This window comes from Jaculus jaculus, chromosome 1, assembly GCF_020740685.1.
Source record: "Jaculus jaculus isolate mJacJac1 chromosome 1, mJacJac1.mat.Y.cur, whole genome shotgun sequence".
Lineage (NCBI taxonomy): Eukaryota > Metazoa > Chordata > Mammalia > Rodentia > Dipodidae > Jaculus > Jaculus jaculus.
In genome coordinates, this window is record NC_059102.1 from 60,280,694 (window position 1) to 60,301,164 (window position 20,471).

Genomic DNA, 20,471 nt, shown 5'->3' on the forward strand with positions numbered 1-20,471 from the left:
GTTTGCCACCATTTGATTTAACATTTGGATGAACATTTTATGCCCTCATAATCACATGGTGAATGTTTTTGGGATTTCTATCATGCTCCATTATTCTGTGTGACTGTTTCTATGGCAATACCATGTTGTTTGGTATCCTCTATAGTATGTCTTGAAGTCAGTTATTATGTTGTTTCCAGCCTTTTTATTTTTGCTCAAGACTGCTGTGGCTACTTGGGGTCCTCTATGTTTTCATTTGAAGTTTAGAATTGTTATATATGGTTCTGTAAAAAATACCATTGGCGTTTTGGTGGAGATTGCACTGACTCTGTAGTTTGTTTCAGTGGGATGGATATGCAAATGATGGAAACTCCTCTAATCTAGGAACATGGGAGGCCTCTATGTTTTCCCAGCTTCTATTTTTTTCAATCAGTATTTTGGAACTTTTGCTTCCATGGGTAAGCTTATTCATAGGTGTTTTGTTATTTTTGTACCCGTTGTGGATTAGATACTTAGTTATTTCTTTCTCAGCAAATTCACTATTTACATATATAAAAAAATCAAACAAAATGATCAAAAAACTAGGCTATAGATCCAAATAGAAGAGCTCTCAAAAGAAGAAATATAAGTGACCAATGCATATTTTTAAAAGTGTTCAACATTCTTAGCCACCAGGGAAATGCAAATTAAAACTACTTTGATGGCTTTCCTCGAGAAATAAGATGACAATAAATGCTGACATGCATGTAAAGAAAAAGCAACCCTTATTTGCTGCTGGTGAGAATGTAAACTGGTATAAGCTTTATAGAAATCAGTGTAAAAGTTTCTGAGACAGCTGAAAATGGACCTACCATATGACCCAGTTATGCTACTCCTGAGAATATCCTCTAAAGTGCACATACTTTACTGCAGAGATGTTCGTTAACCAGTGTTCTATGGTCAATAGCTAGGAAGTGGAATCAACCTCGATACCCAGCAACTGATGAATTGATAACAAAGATGCGGTACATATACATAAGAGACTTCTATTAGCTGTACAGAAGACTGAAGTGGATGGATCTGGAAAACTTACACTAAAGTGAGGTAATCCAGGCTCAGAGAGCTAAATTCCATGTTATCTCTAATGTGTGATCCTTGCTTCAAATCTTAAGATTTTTATGTGAGTTGGAATAAGAGTAAGTAGAAGAGACCACAATGAAAGGGCCATGAGTGAGGTAGAAGTGGGGAGGACTTAGGAAATGGATACTAGATAGACAAGTTTAGGGGGTGGAATGGTACAGGCACCTGTAAATGTTGTGCCCAGAAGCCATAGGTTTTTACAGAAGATTTCAGTGCAAGGGTGGAGGTACCTCCCAGTGAGCTGTTGATCAGCGATGCCTCTTAGGTTACCAAAACAATATCAACTATTGCCAAGGATCTTGGTAGCCCACAAGAACTAGATAGCAAGTCCATATTGCTGAAGATAAAATATTAATGCAAGATTAGCTTTGTCACAACCAAAACCAGACAAGGGGCTGGAGAGATGGCTTAGTGGTTAAGTGTTTGCCTGTGAAGCCTAAGAACCCCAATTCGAGGCTTGATTCCCCAGGAGCCACATCAGCAAGATGCACAAGGGGGCCCATGCATCTGAAGTTTGTCTGCAGTGGCTGGAGGCCCTGGCATTTCCATTCTCTTTTGCTCTCTCTGTCACTTTCAAATAAAAAAATAAAAATAAACAAAAAATATTTTAAAATTAAAATAAAAACAGGCAAGGACACAAAAACACAAAGAATGCCACAAATCATTTGCAGGAAACATAGAAATCAATCTAGAACTGAGCTGGATGCCTCCTTCCTGCTGATTAGTGGTTATAATGTGGGAAAGTGTGATCTATGCCGTCTGCTGGGTGAGAAAAGTCATTAGTGGTCTTAACCACTAATGGGCTCTACAAGTTATACAACTGGCCACATAGACAAGATATATTCACTAGTATAAATATTTTAATAAAGATGTTTTAATAATTAAGAGGAAAGCCATTGATTTTTTTGTTCCTACTATTTTGTCAAATCCACTTATCAATTCTAATAGTCTTTTGGTAGAATTTTTACTTTATTCTTCATATAGAATCATATCATTTACAGTTGGATAGCTTGACCTCCTTCCCTTTATATTTGTGTGCTTTTAATTTCTTTCCAATTTGTTATATCTAAAGCTTCTAGTACTATGTTGAATAATAAATAGCAGTGAGAGTGAACATCCTTGCTTTATTCCTGCTTTTGCTATTTCCCCATTCAGCACAATCTTGACTTTGTCTTTGTAACATATGACCTTTATTATGTCAAGGTATAATCCGTATGTAGCTGGTTTGTTTAGGGCTTTATCATGGAAGGGATTTAGTATTTTCTGCCTCCCTTAAGATGATCATATGATTTTTTTTATCCTTCATTTTATTAATATGATTTACGTATTGATTTTTGTCTACTGAACCATCCTAGCTCTCCTTGGATGAAACCAATTTCAACATTGTGATGTGCTGTTGAATTAGATTTCAAAGAATATTCATGAGAAGTTTTGTATCTATGTTCAACAGGAATCTTTCTTTGTGGCATTCTTTGTGTCTGTGTGTTCTTGTCTGGTTTTTGTTGTGACAAAACTATGCTTGCACCAAAGAATGAATTTAGAAGGCCCCCTCTCTTTCCATTGTTTTGGGGAAATTGGGATTTGCATGAGATTTTTTTCTTTCAAGTTTTTCAGTTTGGAAATGAAGTCTTCTAATCTCTACTTTTGATTCTTTTTCTTTTTTTATTTAATTATTTGAAAGTGATAGAGAAAGAGGGAGAGAGAGAAAGAGAGAGAGAAAGAGAGAGAGAGAATGGGTGTGCCAGGGCCTCCAGCCACTGCAAATGAACTCCAGACACATGCACCCCTTTGTGCATCTGGCTAACGTGGGTCCTGGGGAACCGAGCCTTGAACTGGGGTCCTTAGGCTTCACAGGCAAGCGCTTAATCCCTAAGCCGTCTCTCCAGCCCTTCTAATTTTTTAAAAATTTTTATTTATTTATTTATTTGAAAGTGATAGACAGAGAAAGAGGCAGATAGAGTGCGAGAGAGAGAGAATGTTGATTCTTGGGAGATTTTTTTAAGTGATTTAGTCTCATTATTTGTTATTGGTCTATTTAGGTTATTCATGTCCTCAAAGGTATGCTTTTATATGTCATATGCATCTAGAAATTGGTCTATATGCTCTAGATGTTTCCTAGTAGTCTTCAATGATCCATTGTATTTCTGTGGCCTCACTTATAATGGCTCCACATTTTTCTCTGATTTTATTTGGGTCTTTTATTCTTGGTTAGATAAATCTTTGAAATAATAACTTTTTGCTTTGACATTTTCTATTTTCTTAGTCTCTATTTTATTTCCATTGTGATTATTTTTTCATTTCTTCTACTATTTTTGGCCTTGGGTTCTTGCTTTCCTATATCCTTGACATGTGTTCTTAGATTGTTTATTTGAAATCTATATTGACATACCTTTTCTATTTACATATTATATTAATTATATTATAATATACTGTGTTACCTAGAGCTATTTTATTGCAATTACATAATGTGTTTATAGTGTATCCCCCACTGTCCTACCTTCCCTTTCTCCTCTCCCTCGCATTACTGCCCTTTATTCCCCTAATACTTTTATGTCCCACCTCTCTGATGTTATATTTCTCTATAGAATATAGGACCTACAAATGAGAAAAATGTTCTGTCTGTTTTTCTGAGACTGAGTTAATTTACTTAATATGATTATCTTCAGTTGCATCTCTCTCTCTCTTTTATTTTTATTTTTTTGCAAATGACATTACTTCATTTATGGCTAAAAATTTCCATTGTGGGCTGGGCGTGGCAATGCACACCTTTAATGTCAGTACTCATGAGGAAAAGGCAGGAGGATTGTTGTGAGTTCAAGGCCAGCCTGAGACTACATAGTGATTTTCAGGTCAGCCTAGGCTAAAGTGAGAACCTACCTTGAAAAACAAACAAAAACAAAACAAAACTAAAACTAAAATTCCATTGTGTATATAAGACACATTTTCTTTATCCATTTTTTTGAAATTCTTGTGTGTGTGTGTGTGTGTGTGTGTGTGTATGCATGTGGAGGCCCAAAGTTGATGTCATATCTTCCTTCATAATCTTTCACCATATATTTTGAGATAGGCTCTCTTATTTACCTACATGTCATTGATTGGCCAGACTAGCTAACCAGCAAGCTCCAGAGATCTTCCTGTCTCTGCCTTCCCACTATTAGGATGATAACTAAATGCCACCATCCATGGGTTTAAACGGCCTCTGGAGATTCAAACTCTGGTCTTCGAGCTTGTAAAGCAAGTACTTTTTTGTTTGAGTTGCCACCTCCCTGACTCCTAAAATATGTTCTTTTGATGTAGATACTGCTGTAAACTTTTCTCTTAGTACTGCTCTTGCTATGTCCCATAAGTTTTCATTTTTATTTGCTTCAAGACAATTTCCCTGGAATTGTTGGTTGAGCCACTGTTTGTACAAAAATTTGTTTGTTATATATTTATACAATTTCAATAATTTAGTGTGTTATTCACTTCCAGTTTCTTCCTTTGTGATCAGACAAGATACAGGGTCTGATTTCAGTTTAATTAAATATGTTGCCACTTGTTTGTAGCCTAATATATGGTCTAGTCTAGTCAAAGTTCCATGTGCTGATAAAAAATGTGTTTGCATCACTTAGATGAGTGCTTTGAAAGAAATTTCCAGAGTCCATTGACATATATTATAGTGTAACATGGATGTTCATATCTTCATATCATTCATGAGACTTAAAAAGTTTTCTACTGCTGTTGCACTGAATAGGTTATCTATGCCACTAACATATTTTTCCTTACCTCTAGCCATTCAAGTATACAGTTTTGTTCATTTAATAGGGTCCCAAAGGTCTAGACTGTTCTCTCTTCATTCTCGTTTTTTTTTTTTTTTTTTTTTTTTTTTTTTTTTTTTCATTTTTGGCTAATGGGGATATTTCAGAAGAATTGCCTTCAAGTTTAGACATTATTTCTTCCACTTGAACTATTGTGTTGTTGAGTTTTCCACTGAACTTCTTTTTTTTTTTTAAATTATTATTTGAGAGAGACAGACACAGAGAGAAAGACAGATAGAGGGAGAGAGAGAGAGAATGGGCGCGCCAGGGCTTCCAGCCTCTGCAAACGAACTCCAGGCGCGTGCACCCCCTTGTGCATCTGTCTAACGTGGGACCTGGGGAACCGAGCCTCAAACCAGGGTCCTTAGGCTTCACAGGCAAGCACTTAACCGCTAAGCCATCTCTCCAGCCCCTCCACTGAACTTCTTGTCTGACTTATTTAGCTCTTCAGTTCTAAGCCTTCTGTTGGTTCCCTGTCAACATATATGTCTCTTGCTGGAATTTCCATTCATATTATGTCTTTTCTTTCTAATGTTCTGTAACTGTGGCTGTCTTCTCTTGGATCCCATTGAGTTTTTATAATAATCATTCACTTAAAATTCTTTACCAGATGTTTTATGTCTCTCAGTTTCTTCTAATCTTTGCTAAAGTCATACCCTTTCATATTTGTTTTCTTATATTGTACTCCTTTGATATCATGAGCATGTCTGTTGAGCAGGTATCTACCACTTTTATGGATGACTCCTTAGGGAGTGTCTTTCTTATGAAGATGTTGGTTTTTTTCCAGCTAGGCATCATGTCATACTTCAGTTCCCCATGCTCTCCATTTTGTCACAATCACTATCCTCTAAAGTGCATACCATGAGCTTAGGTCACAGTCATATTTCTGGGATAATTTAGGTGTTTGCAGAGTCCTAGAGATGGATGGGAATATGCAGGAGTTTCTAACCACTGGGCAGTTCAAACTCAGACAGAAACTCCCTTCATAGGACAGCTGTTGATACTGGTACCCTGTGTATTTGCAGGAAAATGATTTGGTCCTTTGTAAAGAGGTAAATACTGGGTATGTTTATTCAGAGAACTTGGGTCTCTCATTTCCTTTTCATTTGATATCTTTTCCAGTTCACCTGGTTCTTTGTGAGCAATGACTTGTTTTTATTAGACCTCTGGGAGCAAGAGAGATAAATGCACATAGATTTTTTTTTTGAATATATGAGTGGCTTTTATTCTGTCCTCTGTGCTAGGACCAAGAGCATTTAAATTGGGACACCAGGAAACATTGTTAAGCCCCATTTGCATTTGTAAGTGTCTTCTCACATATGATGAGACACAGTGAGAAACAACAAATGGAATCGGAGGAAATGGAACTAGGGATGATTCTTCTAATCAGTAAGGGCAGATAAATGTTAGAGATGTCATGTTTCCTTGAGTCCTATAATATCTACATGATGAGCAAATACATTGGGTTATAGGTCACTATCTGCTGTGAAAGTTTAGAAAACTTGGGTTGTCATTCTATTACTCGGTCTTGACGACAATCAGCTGTCACTTGTTCATAGTTTACATGATTCTAACAGTCTACTGAGTACTAGTTTAAGTTAATAAAAGGTCCTGAAGCTATGAACCTTTCACAATGACTTCTGCATCATCAGATCATTTGAAATAAATAATTCTATCAATTTATTTCTAAAATGCATTATTAAATGCTTTCCATTTTAGCATATTCTAATTCTTTAAGGATACTTTTTTTTCTAATTCAAAATCAGCAATTTCTGGAATTTAAGGCAAATTTATTCTGTGAAAGACTAGCCTCAGACATTCTGACATATTAGTAACACTTATTTTTCTATCCTGTCTACATGACAGTTTAAGAAGTGCTGGTAAAGACAGTTAAAGATCTATAATATAAAACAGCTTGTCAAATGACAATCCTGATAAAATTGGTATCCCTCTGGATAAGTTAGCAGTTCTGTGTGTAATTTTGTAGTGTTAATATACACAAACACATTTGCTATCACTTACAGTTTGTCAGGGGCTTCATGAGTGTGTACTGCTATTTCATTACATCCTGATCTGTGTTGCATTTCAATGATGTATATATTGCATTATAGTACATTACAATAAAATAATCAATTTTAAAGTTGGTCCTTAGCCTTTCTTTTTCCTCTGATTTGTCACAAACAGATATTTAAACTGATACTTAAATATCTGATATTTAAACTTGATATTTACATTATTTGTTTTACTCCATGAAGGGCCTTGATTATAATGTAAGGAGGGCATTGATCTATTGTAGAGAACAATGATTAATAATAAATTTCTAAAGTTATTGGGGGAAAAAGAAGTAGACAAAGTATGGTAATATGTATACACAATGGTACTACAATTTTTATTTATGGGCTTTTGAGAAGTGTTACTGGAAAAAAAATGTCTGCTGACAAAGAAACATTCCCTAGGGTAAGCTGCTAGTCTTGTTTTTTTCTTTCTTTTTATTTTATTTGGTAAGGAGATTCCAAGAATGAATAGAAATAAGATGATGACCCATAAAAAATGGGGGAAAATGCTGTAGCTCTCCACTAAGGCCCTAAACATCAGAACAGAAGATAGAGGCTGACACACTGCTGTATTTTTTCAAGTCATTTTGAAATAAGCAGAAAATAAAGAATCTATTTATACCTGTATTTTAGCTAAGCATTTGTTATAGGAAAGGCTGTCCAGGGAAGCCACAAACTAGATGGAAAGCATCACTTCCTGTAGCTGTCCAGAGATGGGCAAGAGGAATGCAGGTAAAAATGAAGCTGCAGTCCTATGGGAGGAGAACCCTCCTTTCATGAACCAGTCAGTCAGTTTATGTTGCCAAATGTTACATAGTATAAATTCATTTTGATATAGCCATGCCAACAGAATATAGTGCAAGCAGAGAAGAGTTGTTGATAAGTCTTTTGACCTTTCTGGAATGATATGGTGCTTATCCAGATAGATTTTGGAAACCAAATAATTCACTCTGTAAAACAAATACAGGCTTCACTTTGGGAGGTGGGGGCAGAGTGCACTAGCCTATGCATGTTACAACACTAATGGTACTCTTGTGGTAGCCCTTCCAGGAGAAGTCACATAAAAGTGAATCATCCAAGACTTACATCTCTTCCAATAAGGTCCTCCTGGTTTTCCACAATCCCCCAAGGGGCGATACCTATGGTACATATCTTCCCTCGAGACTTGGATGCATGGTCCTTCAAGGCATCACCAACATGACGAATAACACCTAAGAGCAGAGGGAGGGGCATTAATATTGTCTTTTAATCAAAGAAACTGTGCATGTTTTTCATCTTGGGAGAAAAGTATTGAATATGCAATATTGATCCACTTTTCCTACACATATTAGGAGAGAGTACATGCCATTGTGGTGATAATGCAGGATATATTTGTCAGATTTGATACAAACTCCAATGATGCATTTCTTACTCCAATTTACATGGAAAAATAACAAAGCATCTAGAGTCTATAAAGAATACATATGGTTTCTTTCAACTTAGAGAATCTTTTCTCATATGCATAATGGTTTGCTAGTATGACTAATGACACCTTCACTATGTCCTTGAAAAAAGCAACATACATAACAAGATATCAAATCAATACTATAGTCTATGAATAAATTAGGGTCATTTGAATGGCTTTTTAGTTATGATTTTTTATTAATGCTAGCTGCATCTTACTATTACACTGCATAATATGGAAGCCTAGTTGTAATGTGCATTAGTGGGAAATTTATGTTGAAGTGTATAAGTATACCTTTAATGCTCCATTTTAATTAGCTCCCTCTTCTTTTATAATTCTCTCCCCTCAAAATTAAAAGTAAATAAATTTAGTTTACAAATGGTAGGAAATCTACCTCTTTTCTCCTTATAAGCATCTAAAGCATATGCAATTTCTCACCTTTTAACCTCTTTCTAAAATAATCATTGCTGTGGAAGTCTTGTAAGACACATTTCCTATAATAAGATGTTTCCACTTATTGAAATTCTGCCAACTCTTCAAGAAAAAAAAAAATCATACTCAGTGCTATTTCCTCTATGAACATTTAGGTGGAGCTGATTTTGTCCATTTTCACATATTAAAATTTGTGAGTCTTGAAGATTTAAATATGCCACATAACGTGGCCTCCAGTGATAAACAGCCACATGTTACAGGAAGACTTCCTGAACGGAAGGCTGTATTGTCAGTGTGTCATTAAACTTTGGTGTTTTGAGACCAGCCAGAAGTAGGGGTTTAGAAACCATGACCTGGGGCTGGAGAGATTGCTTAGTGGTTAAGGTGCTTTCCTGAAAAGCCAGAGGACCCAGGTTCAATTCCCCAGGACCCATGTAAGCCAGATGCACAAGATGGCACATGCTTTTGGAGTTCATTTGCAGGACTGGAGACTCTAGCATACCTATTCTCTCTCTGTTTGCTTATCTCTCTCTGTCTCTCTCTCTCTGCCAAACAAATAAATTTAAGAATAAAAATACTTTTTATAAAAGAAACCACACATTGAAATAAGCAAAATTCTGAACACACCAGGCAGATCTAACATGACAGAGATCATATATGTTTCAATAACTCAATTTTAAAACAGTTATAAAATCAAAAAAAGAGCCTTTTTATTAAACAAAATCAAAGTAGTGCAAATGACCACTAATCCATGGTGAGCTGTTTGTTTGTCTGTGGATCTTTTAAGAAAGAATACTGCTAAAAACAAAGCTACAGTCTATCTAAATGTGTATATTAATGTTAACATACAAAACATATGAAGGCCAACTCTGGGTGGGAAGTTTAATTGCATGGTATTTATTTGGATGGTATCTATCTGCCATGGATTTTTCACTATCTGCCACCTCACTTTGGCATGCATCACTGGAATCTCAACCATTGAAGCAGGTACAAACTTTGTATGTTATAACCTTTATGCTATAAATTTTCTTTTGATATTAAACACATATTATAAGAGAAGAAAGTCTATAAGCAATGCTCCAGCTTTCTGAATATAGAAGATTTGTTAGAATCCTTTGTGTGGCTCTCTTTATGTCAGGAAAAGAAAAGACTAAGTAATTACAAGTAAGTGTTTCTACCTAGAGGAGAATAAAATGCAGAGTCTAAAACTTGAGCAGTCACTGAACGAAAGGTGTCTTTTGGGTATTAGATCACTGCAGGATAAACAGTGAAGAGCTGACTGAGCAGGTCTACAGAAGATTATGCCAGTTGATGAGCTGAGTTGGGATTTCACACAATAACCCTGGGCTGAGCCGTCTGCAGAATTTACTGCCAAAATGTTCCTGTGTGAGTGTGTGCTGACTGCTCAACAAGTCCAGCTCTGGAGGAGCTTTTGTTTGATCCTATAACTGTTTCACAATTAAGTTATTGAAACATGTATGGACTCTTTCATGCTATATCTGCCTTGTATGTTCTGTGTGTTTGCTTAGGTCACTACCTGCTTCTAAGCCCTTACTTCAGGCTAGACTCAAAACACCATCTGAAATAAAATAATATGGAGATACCATGCTGTTTAAAACTAGTTGGCCCAAAGTTATGTTAAAATGTCCCATTAGCTTCAAACATGTCCACATGTGTAGAATTTGAGCCTTGTGATAAGTTAGCATCATTGTACTACAAGATTGCTGGTACACTTTAAATAGGAATTTCTGAATAAGGTTGTGGAAATATGGCAACAAATATTACAGACATCTCCTCTACGATTTGTTGTAGTGATAATGTTCTATAGGTAAGCACTAACTGTAAGTGAGCCTACAAGGATTGATTTGACAGATCCCATAAATCATGATATAAGAATTAATAGGTAGTTAGGAAAATATATTTGGAATGCATAAGGAATTGAGTAATCTGTTAGTGTAGAATGTTTCAGCAAATAAAATTTAAAAAGACATAATAATTTAAACTTAGCATCACAATCCATATCCCAGATTGAAGTGGAATTTTGAAATACTAATGTTGCTCAGCATCAAGCTTGACATTGGTTATAAAGCAGAGACAGACAGGTATTCTAGTTTAATCCAAAAGTTATTCTTAAAAAAAACTTAGTGGATTCTCATATGCCAACTTGAGCTATTAAAAACATCCTGAGAACAACCCTTACTTGTGTATACAAATATATAATCAACCACGGATCAGTAAACTTATTTGTTACATGCAGGTCTTCTTCATGGAGAAATAATCTTATAGGTTATCCCTTAGGTAAAGGAAAGAGGGAGAAGCAGGGAGAGGAGAATTAGCCAGTGAGCATGCCCATAATAGGTAGAGATAAGGTGGGGAAATGAGCAGTTTAAACCTTTGGTAAAATTATCTCAGGCATAACATTCCCATAGCCCTATGCTGCTTTCTCGGTCCCACTCCATACCTGTATTAACCCCTCCTGTGAAGATCCACGCTCCGGTTGTCATGGCTGCTTTGATAAGTCCTTTCCCAAAGACTTGCTTGAGTTTGGGCTGGAGTTCAAAGTTCTGCAGGCCTCCGTGAACAGAGATGAGGAGCTTGGGAAGCTCCAGCTGCCATTCCTTGGTCATCAGGTGTAGCAAGAGATCAGGTTTCGTATCAAAAGAGACTCGCACATACTAAAAGAAGAAAGGCCATAAGTTAGGGAGCCAGGCTGGACTGCCAGTGGCTGCTGGTCTTTGCTGATTGTAGCTGCCTGACTCCACACCTGGAGAAAATATGTCAGGTGAAATCGGATGTTTTACAGAGTAGGGGGGAAAATAAAATAGTGTATATAGTATGCTTATATAATCCAGAAGTATGATCTGGAATGTGAGGTGACATGGTAAACTAAGATATTAGGAGCAATATGGTAAATGTAAAACTGTATAGATTGTAAAATATAAAATAATGATCATGTCTAATTTATAGTATAAAAGGATAAATATAATTTATATACAATACAGTATGTTAGATGGATACTGAGGAAAATTATAGCATTCCATTTTTAAAATTTTTTTGAGGCAAGCCCAACAGACTGGCATTTTTTTAAAAATGTGAGATTGAGAGAGAAAGAAAGCGAGAGAAAAAATTGGTGTGTCAGATCCTCCAGCCACTTCAATTGAATTCCAGACATGTGCACCCCTTATATCCATGTGCAACCTGATGCACTTGTGTCACTGTGTGTCTGGCTTACGTGGGATGTGGAGAGTCAAACATGAGTCCTTAGGCTTCATAGGCAAGCACCTTATTTGCTAAGTCCTATATCCAACCCTATAGCATTCTTATGTGCATCTGCTGCATGGGGGCTGTGAATGAAGTTTGGTTGGTAGAGGATTTGTCTGACATGTATGAAGTTCCAAGGCTGATTTCCAGCCCAGCATAAATCCATTGCAATTGTATGAGACCATCTTCAAATATATTGTCTATTGACTGAACTATCACTTGGGGCATGATCAATCCAGGCAAATTTATATTGCATACTCTACATGTTCTGTGCTACCAAACTAAAGAGTATGGCATCATCCACATTTTACCAATGAAGACAGAAAGGATCTATGATGTCTTCAAATTCATAGTGCTAATATGCAATGATGACTAGATTTACCCAGGTTTGACTCCACAGCCCTATCACTTGACTACAAAGACAGATCTCTCTCTCTCCACACTTCTCCTTTTCCTTTACCCATACCAGCCAGTCCCCAAGTCCTAATGATCTACTTTTTCTTCAGTGGATGCTTAGCTTAAAGGGTGCCAGTTACACTGTGTTTCTCAACCTTTAATATGTGCAAAGCTCTATCTTGTCAAAAAATGCAGGCTGTGACTCAACAGGTCTGGGGGGGGGGGGACTTGGGCTTCTGTATTTCTAAAAGCTTCTTGGGGCCAACGTGTACATAGGGAATATAACTATTGCCCAGATTAAAAAAAAAATATTCAAGGGCTGGAGAGATAGCTTACCAGTTAAGATATTTGCCTGTAAAGCCAAAGGACCTAGGTTTGATTTCCCAGGACCTACATAAGCTAGATGCACAATGTGGCACAAGTATCTAAAATTCATTTGCAGTGGCTGAAGGCCCTGATGCACCCATATTCTCTTTCTCTCCCTCTCTCTACCTGCCTTTTTCTCTCCTTGTCTCAAATAAATGAATAAAAATAAAATGTTTTTAAAAGAAAAAAATTCAAAGAAGATGTGCTCAGTTTTTGTATTGGAAATTTAATCTTCCATGCAGCAGTGTGGAGAGGCAGAATCTTTGAGAGCAATCAGGTTGTGAGGCTCTGCCTTTCTGAGTGGATTAATATAATGCTGTTGTTGCAGGAATGAGTTCCTGATAAAAAGGAACTCCCCTTGTATGCACATTTGTGCATGTACATGTCACATTCACATTCCTTTCTGCCTGTTGCAATGGGATAATGTGAAAAGGTGGTCTTTACTTGCATCATGGACTGAGGCCCTTGACTTTTCAGCCATCATAAGTATAAGAAATAAATGTCTGTTCTTACTAAATTACTCCGTTTCTGGTATTCTATTAAAGAAGTACCAAATATGATCAAGACAATGTGTTTGGTATTTGCTATTGAGTCAAAAATAAGAAAAGCATGCTTAGTAGTTTACATGAATAACAAAAAGAATATGGGGAAATATTGGAAGAATTTTAGGTCACAGTAACAAGAAAAGTGCAATAAATAATTAACAAGCTCCTTAAGGCACATTCAGTAATGTTACTCCATTTTTTTTAATGTTTATTAACCCAAGCCAGTTCTTACACAGAAAATTATTCATGACAGAACCCCTAACTATCCAGAAGCTAAGAAACATCACAAATGCTCACAGCCGCCGTACTTGGTTATTGCCCATCATCTGTGATGTGTTTTCCCTTCTCTTGTACTATCAAAAGACAAGCATTTAAATGAATCAACCAGTTTGCTACTTTTTCTCTTCTTTGGTTATTGTTTAGTAAATGAAGTAAATGGTTTGGAAGATAAAGGGGCCATCAAACCAAGTGATAAAATGTGTTAAGGTTATCTGGAGACTCCAGTGTTTGCACTGTATTCTTACACACACAAATGAGACTGTCCTCTATGCTTCCCAGTTATGTATCATATCGTAGCTACCTGTGTGCTGAATCAGCAGCTCCACGTTCCTAAGGATTGAGCCCAGAGCAATTAATTGATTTCTGCTAAATTGTCAATGAGATTTGAAATTAGGAGCAATCTTAATTGTCATGACAAGCAATTTTGATGTTAATTGCTGAGGGATCACCTTTCAGATAACAAGGACTCTTCCTAATGTGCACATTAAATATGGTCCCCTGGCCATTACTCTGACCCGGTGCTCTGGTTAGTGATTTCTGCTAAATCACATAGTCACGGTGTCAGACATTTGGCCATGGTGAGCATCTGGTCTTGTTCAAAGGGAGTGATCCTGACCACTGTACAGGATATTATATGGATTTAATCATAGAATGTGTAGAACCAAGAGACCTCAATAAGCAGAAACTGCCCAAGGTTGCATTCACTAATGCATATAGTTCCTGTGTACAACTGGCTTAAGTAACTTGCTTTAGATCTTTAACCAGAATGCTTTTCAAAATAGCTAGTTGATATAAAAGAACTTGTCCTGAATTACACTTTTTTCTAGGCTGTTAGGTCCCCAATTTGTGAAGAGAAAAGCTGAGATCAAGTAAGTTACCCATGTCTACAATTACCCCCTAATTTTCCCTTCCTGTCATTAGTGCTCATGGCAGGCAGTAGGAAGCCCAAACATGATGAGTGAATGGCATTTGGCATGTTCTGCATATGACATAAGCTAGGTTTAGTTGAAATTGTATCATTTAATCCAGTTTTAGGAACTATAGAAGTCAATACAGCCAGCATTATGCTCATGTAAAGATATACTTCTATTACCATACAGCAGACACAGAAATTAAATTCTATAAAACAATTAAATTCTATGAAAACATGGCTTTTATTTCACTTGAATGGTAGAGGGCTAGGTCACATCACTGGAGATTGGGCTATATCTGACAGTCATGTTCTTTTTGCTTGTGAGGTGATTTTATTTTATTTTCCCACTGAATCCACTTTGGCCCCTTCCTCATCAGAAATGATACTATTTACTTATCAGTGTTGCAGCTCTCACAGGGTGCCATTCACGCATCACAGTATCCTTTTCCCTCACCACAGGGAGCCAAGGTTGGGAGGGTAGGAATACCACTGTTACTACTTAGAATAGATGGGGCTGTTTCCTGAAAAAATAAAGAGAAAGAAAGAAATCTTCCATTCTCAACTAATGCTTTTGCAGAGCAATTTGGTTTTTCTAATTCATCAGTCACCTCTTCAGCCCTACACTTTTACCCATGTAACTTTGTACAACTGTTTTAATGGAAATGGAAATGGGCTGTAGAACAATAAATCTGGCTGCATGCTTGGGAATGTTTGATGACAAATCCTCTCCTTTCACTGAGAAGACATCATTAGTTCTTGGAAATCACCACTTGGTGCTTCTTAGCTCATGTTTGTTCTGAAGAATGGACCTACCATTGCTAGATCTATTATAACACTGTTTGTAATACCCTCCTGTCAAAGCCTGTATTGAGAAATTTGTACCATTCTCCTTTCTTTTGACAAATATGTCATTTCATTTCCTATTTTTCTTTTTTTAAATTTTTATTAGCATCTTGCATGATTATAAAAAAAATCCCATGTTAATTCCCTCCATTTCCTATTTTTCTGTAGCCATAATTAGGGGGCCCTTGCAATTAGAGCTGTGGCCAAGCAGAATATGTCACATGAGAGTGTGAGGTAATTCTTCCAACACCAGCCTTCTAAGACCACAGAGTCCTGTTTAACAGCCAAGACTGAACATGGGTGATGGCTTAATTGATAGAAAAATACCTCTTTAAGAAGGAAATATTTGGAATTTCATTCACTGTTATTCAATTTTAAGTTTGATGATCCATAAAACTTTGGAAGTGAATGGCACAACATAATTATTATAATTCCCCAATGTGAGATATAAGATGTGCATAGGGTTGAATTAGGATAACTCAAAACTGAAGATGGAGGAATAATATAAAGCTTCACTAAGCATATAAACATGTCATAGGGGGCATGCTATGAAATACCTGCCAGAATTATTTAGCATAAAATTTTATAGAAGCCAGGAGGCAGGATGTTTCTTGAAAGTGGCTTGGTTTCTCTTTCTTTTTGACCTAGGATTAGGATGGGAAAGGTAAATGAAATATGCTAGTCTTATTCTTAATATCAGAAAGCCAATCCAAATGGACTGCCAGTTCAGTGGCTTTCCAATTCCAAGTGCAAATTAGAAATCAACAGAATAATTACAGCACCTCTCACCAGCCTTACCATGATGTGTAAAGCTTCTGGTTTACCTACTGTGTAGTGATTAGCCATGTGTGTGTGTGTGTGTGTGTGTGTGTGTGTGTGTGTATTATTAACTTCCTACCTGGCATATATCAGTCAATGATTCCCAGATCAGATCTGCAGAATGCAAAGGTAGACAAACTTCGAAATCTCAAATTCAATCCTGAAGCTGTCTAAGAGAATGTGGCTTTAAATATGCTGATAACATCATCCTCTTGCCTTGTATGCCTCTTGGCCTCCCATGATGCTCAGAGGGCAAGACTCACTCTGATTGTCTCCCTAGAGCTTTATGTGTGACAACAGCATCTAGGAATAATTACTTAAATTGTATGAAAACTATAATAAAGGGACTCCACCTGATCTAATAAGGAGAGTAAACAGTAAGGGAAACCCTGAAGAGAATTACTTGGCTAACTTGAGGTTTGAATACATGTGCTTAATTAGGTTTAGACTTATTTGGCCCACAATTCAGCTCAGTGTTAATTGGAGGAGTTCATTCAAGTAAGCAAGTAAGATGTAGTCTGTATTCAGCTCAGTGCTGTCTCCCTTTCCAAATAATGCTGGAGCCCTCAGTAAAGGAGAGTCTGGGGGAAACCTCACAATGTCTGCTGACAGGGCCAACTTACTCTGTTTCTGTAAGGCAGTTTTTAAATTGAGAGGTGTCCTAATAAAGTTCTAGTACCCAGGAAGCCCAGGATGGATGCTTCTGGACCTCTAATTGGGTAGGAAGCAGCCTGGGACCAGGAAGGAAGACAGAGACCTTCCCCCATTGTCAGCTTTGCATATCACCTTACTGTGTCACCATTTCTCTATGAAAAGCATTGGCTTCACTGCTATTTCACTGGAGCTTGTGAAGCTTACATATTGAGTTCCCAACAACACAAAGTGCTTGGAAAAAGAGCTTGGAAAATGATCCTATTAACCAGGATAGAATTCCATGAAGACATCTTCCTGCTTTCAGCTTTAGCATTTAATTCACTTCATTAAATATTAGTGACTTTATGATACCACTACAAAAATTTCAAAAACCCTTATGAAAGATCTAATAACATAATTGCAATGAGCTTTCTTTTAATTATCTACAAGCCTCTTCTCAAACAAAACAATTACAGTTAACCTGTTCCAGACACATATGGCAAAGAAAACAAAAAAGAATGGAAAAGGGATCCTCAGTTGATTAGGGTCCAGAACTTTCTTTGGGAAATAATTTAACTTTTGGGGGGCACCAGTAAAGGGGCTGGGAATTAAATTTTTTTAAGCCTGGCTGAACAGTATAATAACCTTGGTAGTTAAAACAAACAAACAAACAAAAAGCAACAAAGAAACCTGACATGCCTAGGTTCTGTCTCAAACTAAATAAAAAGACTCTGGAGATGAAACCTGGATTCAGCATTTCTGATGGTCCCATATATTAGTCTGTGCCTCCAAGTTGAGAAACACTATGTGTGGTACTTCAAGTGTCTTTGATGCTAAAAGCTTGAAGGCCTATCACTGTTCTACTTACGTGGTAGGAAAGGTATACAGATACATACTCAGCAACTAGTAACATTTCAATGATGAATCTTTCCCCCTAATTATAGTCTCTGCCCCAAGGCCTGCTGACGGCCTCAATGTGCTCAGTCCACCTTGGCATTTGAAGGGTGACAGGGCTCCTCCTAGGATGGCTTGAAGGCAAAAGTTAATGCTGCATCTTACATATTTAAAAGTGGATTAAAGTCATCCAGCCCCCAGAGTGTTTTGATGACTTCGTTAAAAATCACTTCAACCACAAGTGCTCCTGTCAGAAGCAGGGGACCAAAGGCATATTAGGTTACTGGCCTAACTGCAATCTTGGTCAGTGATTAACCATGCCTTGCCTTTGTAAAGACTGAACACATCACAGTGTAGAGGTTGCAATGTTTTGGGTATGACAGCTGTCCACTGGAGCTGGGGCGCTGGCCATAGGAAGAGAGAATGGATTTCTATTTCCCTAAAGGGGTTCTAATTTCTCATTTTCCACTCTCCCTCTACTCCATACAACTTGCATAGGTGGCCTTACCTAGCCTTACTCACCATCTAAAGGGCCCAGACTCTGCAGCATCCATGTGTGTCTGCTCTTTTGGAGTATACTGAACCTCCACCTTCTTCCCAGCCTTTCCCTCCAGTGTTGAACATCACAACCTCCACAGAACACATATTGACCGGACGTGGGACAAATTACTTAACAATGCTGGGTCGCACTGTGTGAGTCTACCATGTATGATAAAAATACCCAGCCATAAACAAATGAGACATTGTCAGTACTTGGCACAGCAGCAGTGATATGAGTGTTCAATACCTTTTAGTTGCTCTTTTGTGATTATGATTATCATTTACTACAGACACCAAAAGAAATTTCCACAGTACTTTAGCTAGTGCTCTGAAAGGCCCACATTCTAATAAACTCATTTAGAGTTTCACTCTGCAGTTTTCTAGGAGCTTCTCAAATTTGCTAGACATTTCCCGGGTATTAGGTAATGCTCCTGGCGAGGAAAATTATTTAACAAGAGTCCTCTCTGTGCTCATCATAATAGATATCCATGGGTGTTGCTCAGTATACTTGAAGTGTATATGGAACAAGGCACAGAAGATGGCAGGGAACAAAACGTATTCTCCCTTGCTAGAATGAGTGAATGTAGGGGATGACTAAATGTAGACATAAAGGAGTGTAGTGTGGGGGGCTCACACACCACTAGCTTGTTGCTCCTGTTGGTGACCATCACTAATGCTTTTGTTCACAGAACAAAGATTAGACTGTAGGTTGCCTCAACCTGGTGCTCTTGTGCAAATATTCTAGTCTTATGGCTCTGCCCTATCTCTAAGTACTTTCTATTTTCATAAAACCTGGGGAATTTGCTGTCTACCAGGTGCCTTTTATCTGGTAGTTAATCCTCATAAACATCAAATGTGGCAACATCAAATGAGGCTTTCAAAATTAAATGGCTTCATGAAGACTTTCTAGTCAGACAGTGAGCATTTATCCAGTTTTATTTGACTTCAATAATTTATCCAGTTCTATGTGATTTCAAGAGCACACATTGCATTTTAATTGATGAAAGGCCTCTCTCTGAGTAAATAACCACTTCATAAGAACATAACAAGAGTAAACTTCATATGCTTTAACATCAGACACTGTTCTAAGCCCTTAATATACAGTGACTCATTCCATACTTGAGACAGCACTATAATGTTGGAATTACCATCCTCACTTTAGACATGAGGAAAGTGAGGCACCAGGCTTAGTAAACTAGACAGTCATAGAGCCAGCAAGATACAGCACCTCGCTATAAAAAAATTCATATGGCTGCAGTTAGGTCAGCCAGTAGGTTGCAAATTCAGAACTTCTAGAATTATATAAAATTATATGTAAAAACTTCTTGTATTATATACTGTATTTATATTGTAAAACATATTAACTATTTAAAATAGTAAGCAAAGGCATATAGATCAAATGAGTATACTTCAAAGTACGAGGAAAATGTGTTTGTAATTTAACTCAGAGCCTGGGAGAAATAAGGATGCTAGTAAAAGTAGCAGAGAAATCAGTTAATGTTTATTCATGCGCCCAGTATTGTGCCAGTGTTTCTAACTTGTCATCTTATTTAACACTTATGATAGTAGAATTAACTTCTGATATCAAGAAAATTTAAGTAATGTTCACTGTCCCATATAGCATTTATGAGACAGTTGTAAGAAGAGCCTTGGCTGAATTCTGGATTCAGAATCCACACTATAGTCTAGCCTTCGGCCTTTAAACTGTTTTCAGTACAGGGAAACTTTATCTTCAAAATTGGCAGAAGTTATTTCTAATTTAGCTCCAAGTTTCATGAATTTAAGGCCCCAGAGTAAATTTTTCTGTCCAAACTATGTTTGGTAAAAATTTAGACTGATTTTCTTCTGTGATCCATGAGTTAGCTGAAGGCAGTCCTTAAAAGACAGATCAGCGTGCTTTTGGAAAACGGCACCATCGTGGCAATTAAAGTCTCTCCAGCACCTGGATCTATAGGGAGATGAGCGTGGTCACACTGGACATTAAGAATGTGAAGCATAACCAAACGTTTTCCACAGGCTTGCAGGGCTCATGGCACAGGGCTTACAGGAACCATTCAAGCACCTACAGAGGTGCTGGTTACCCCTCTCTGTCAAGTGTACTGCCCAGCTACTCATTCCCAAGTGCACAGTTCCCGAAGGCCTATGCTACAAATGGGT

The 20,471-nt window shown here is 37.3% G+C and overlaps 1 protein-coding gene across 13 annotated transcripts in view; it reads right to left on the minus strand.

The window, feature by feature from the left end:
* Positions 1-20,471, minus strand: part of Trpm3 (transient receptor potential cation channel subfamily M member 3) — a 980,795-nt gene that overhangs the window by 275,500 nt on the left and 684,824 nt on the right. For all 13 annotated transcript variants that reach the window (XM_045151751.1, XM_045151752.1, XM_004653125.2 and 10 more), the window contains exons 4-5: positions 11,287-11,500; positions 8,036-8,160 (exon numbers count right to left, since the gene is read on the minus strand). In XM_045151751.1, coding sequence (XP_045007686.1) covers positions 8,036-8,160; positions 11,287-11,500 — 339 coding nt within the window. The remainder of the gene's footprint in view (positions 1-8,035; positions 8,161-11,286; positions 11,501-20,471) is intronic.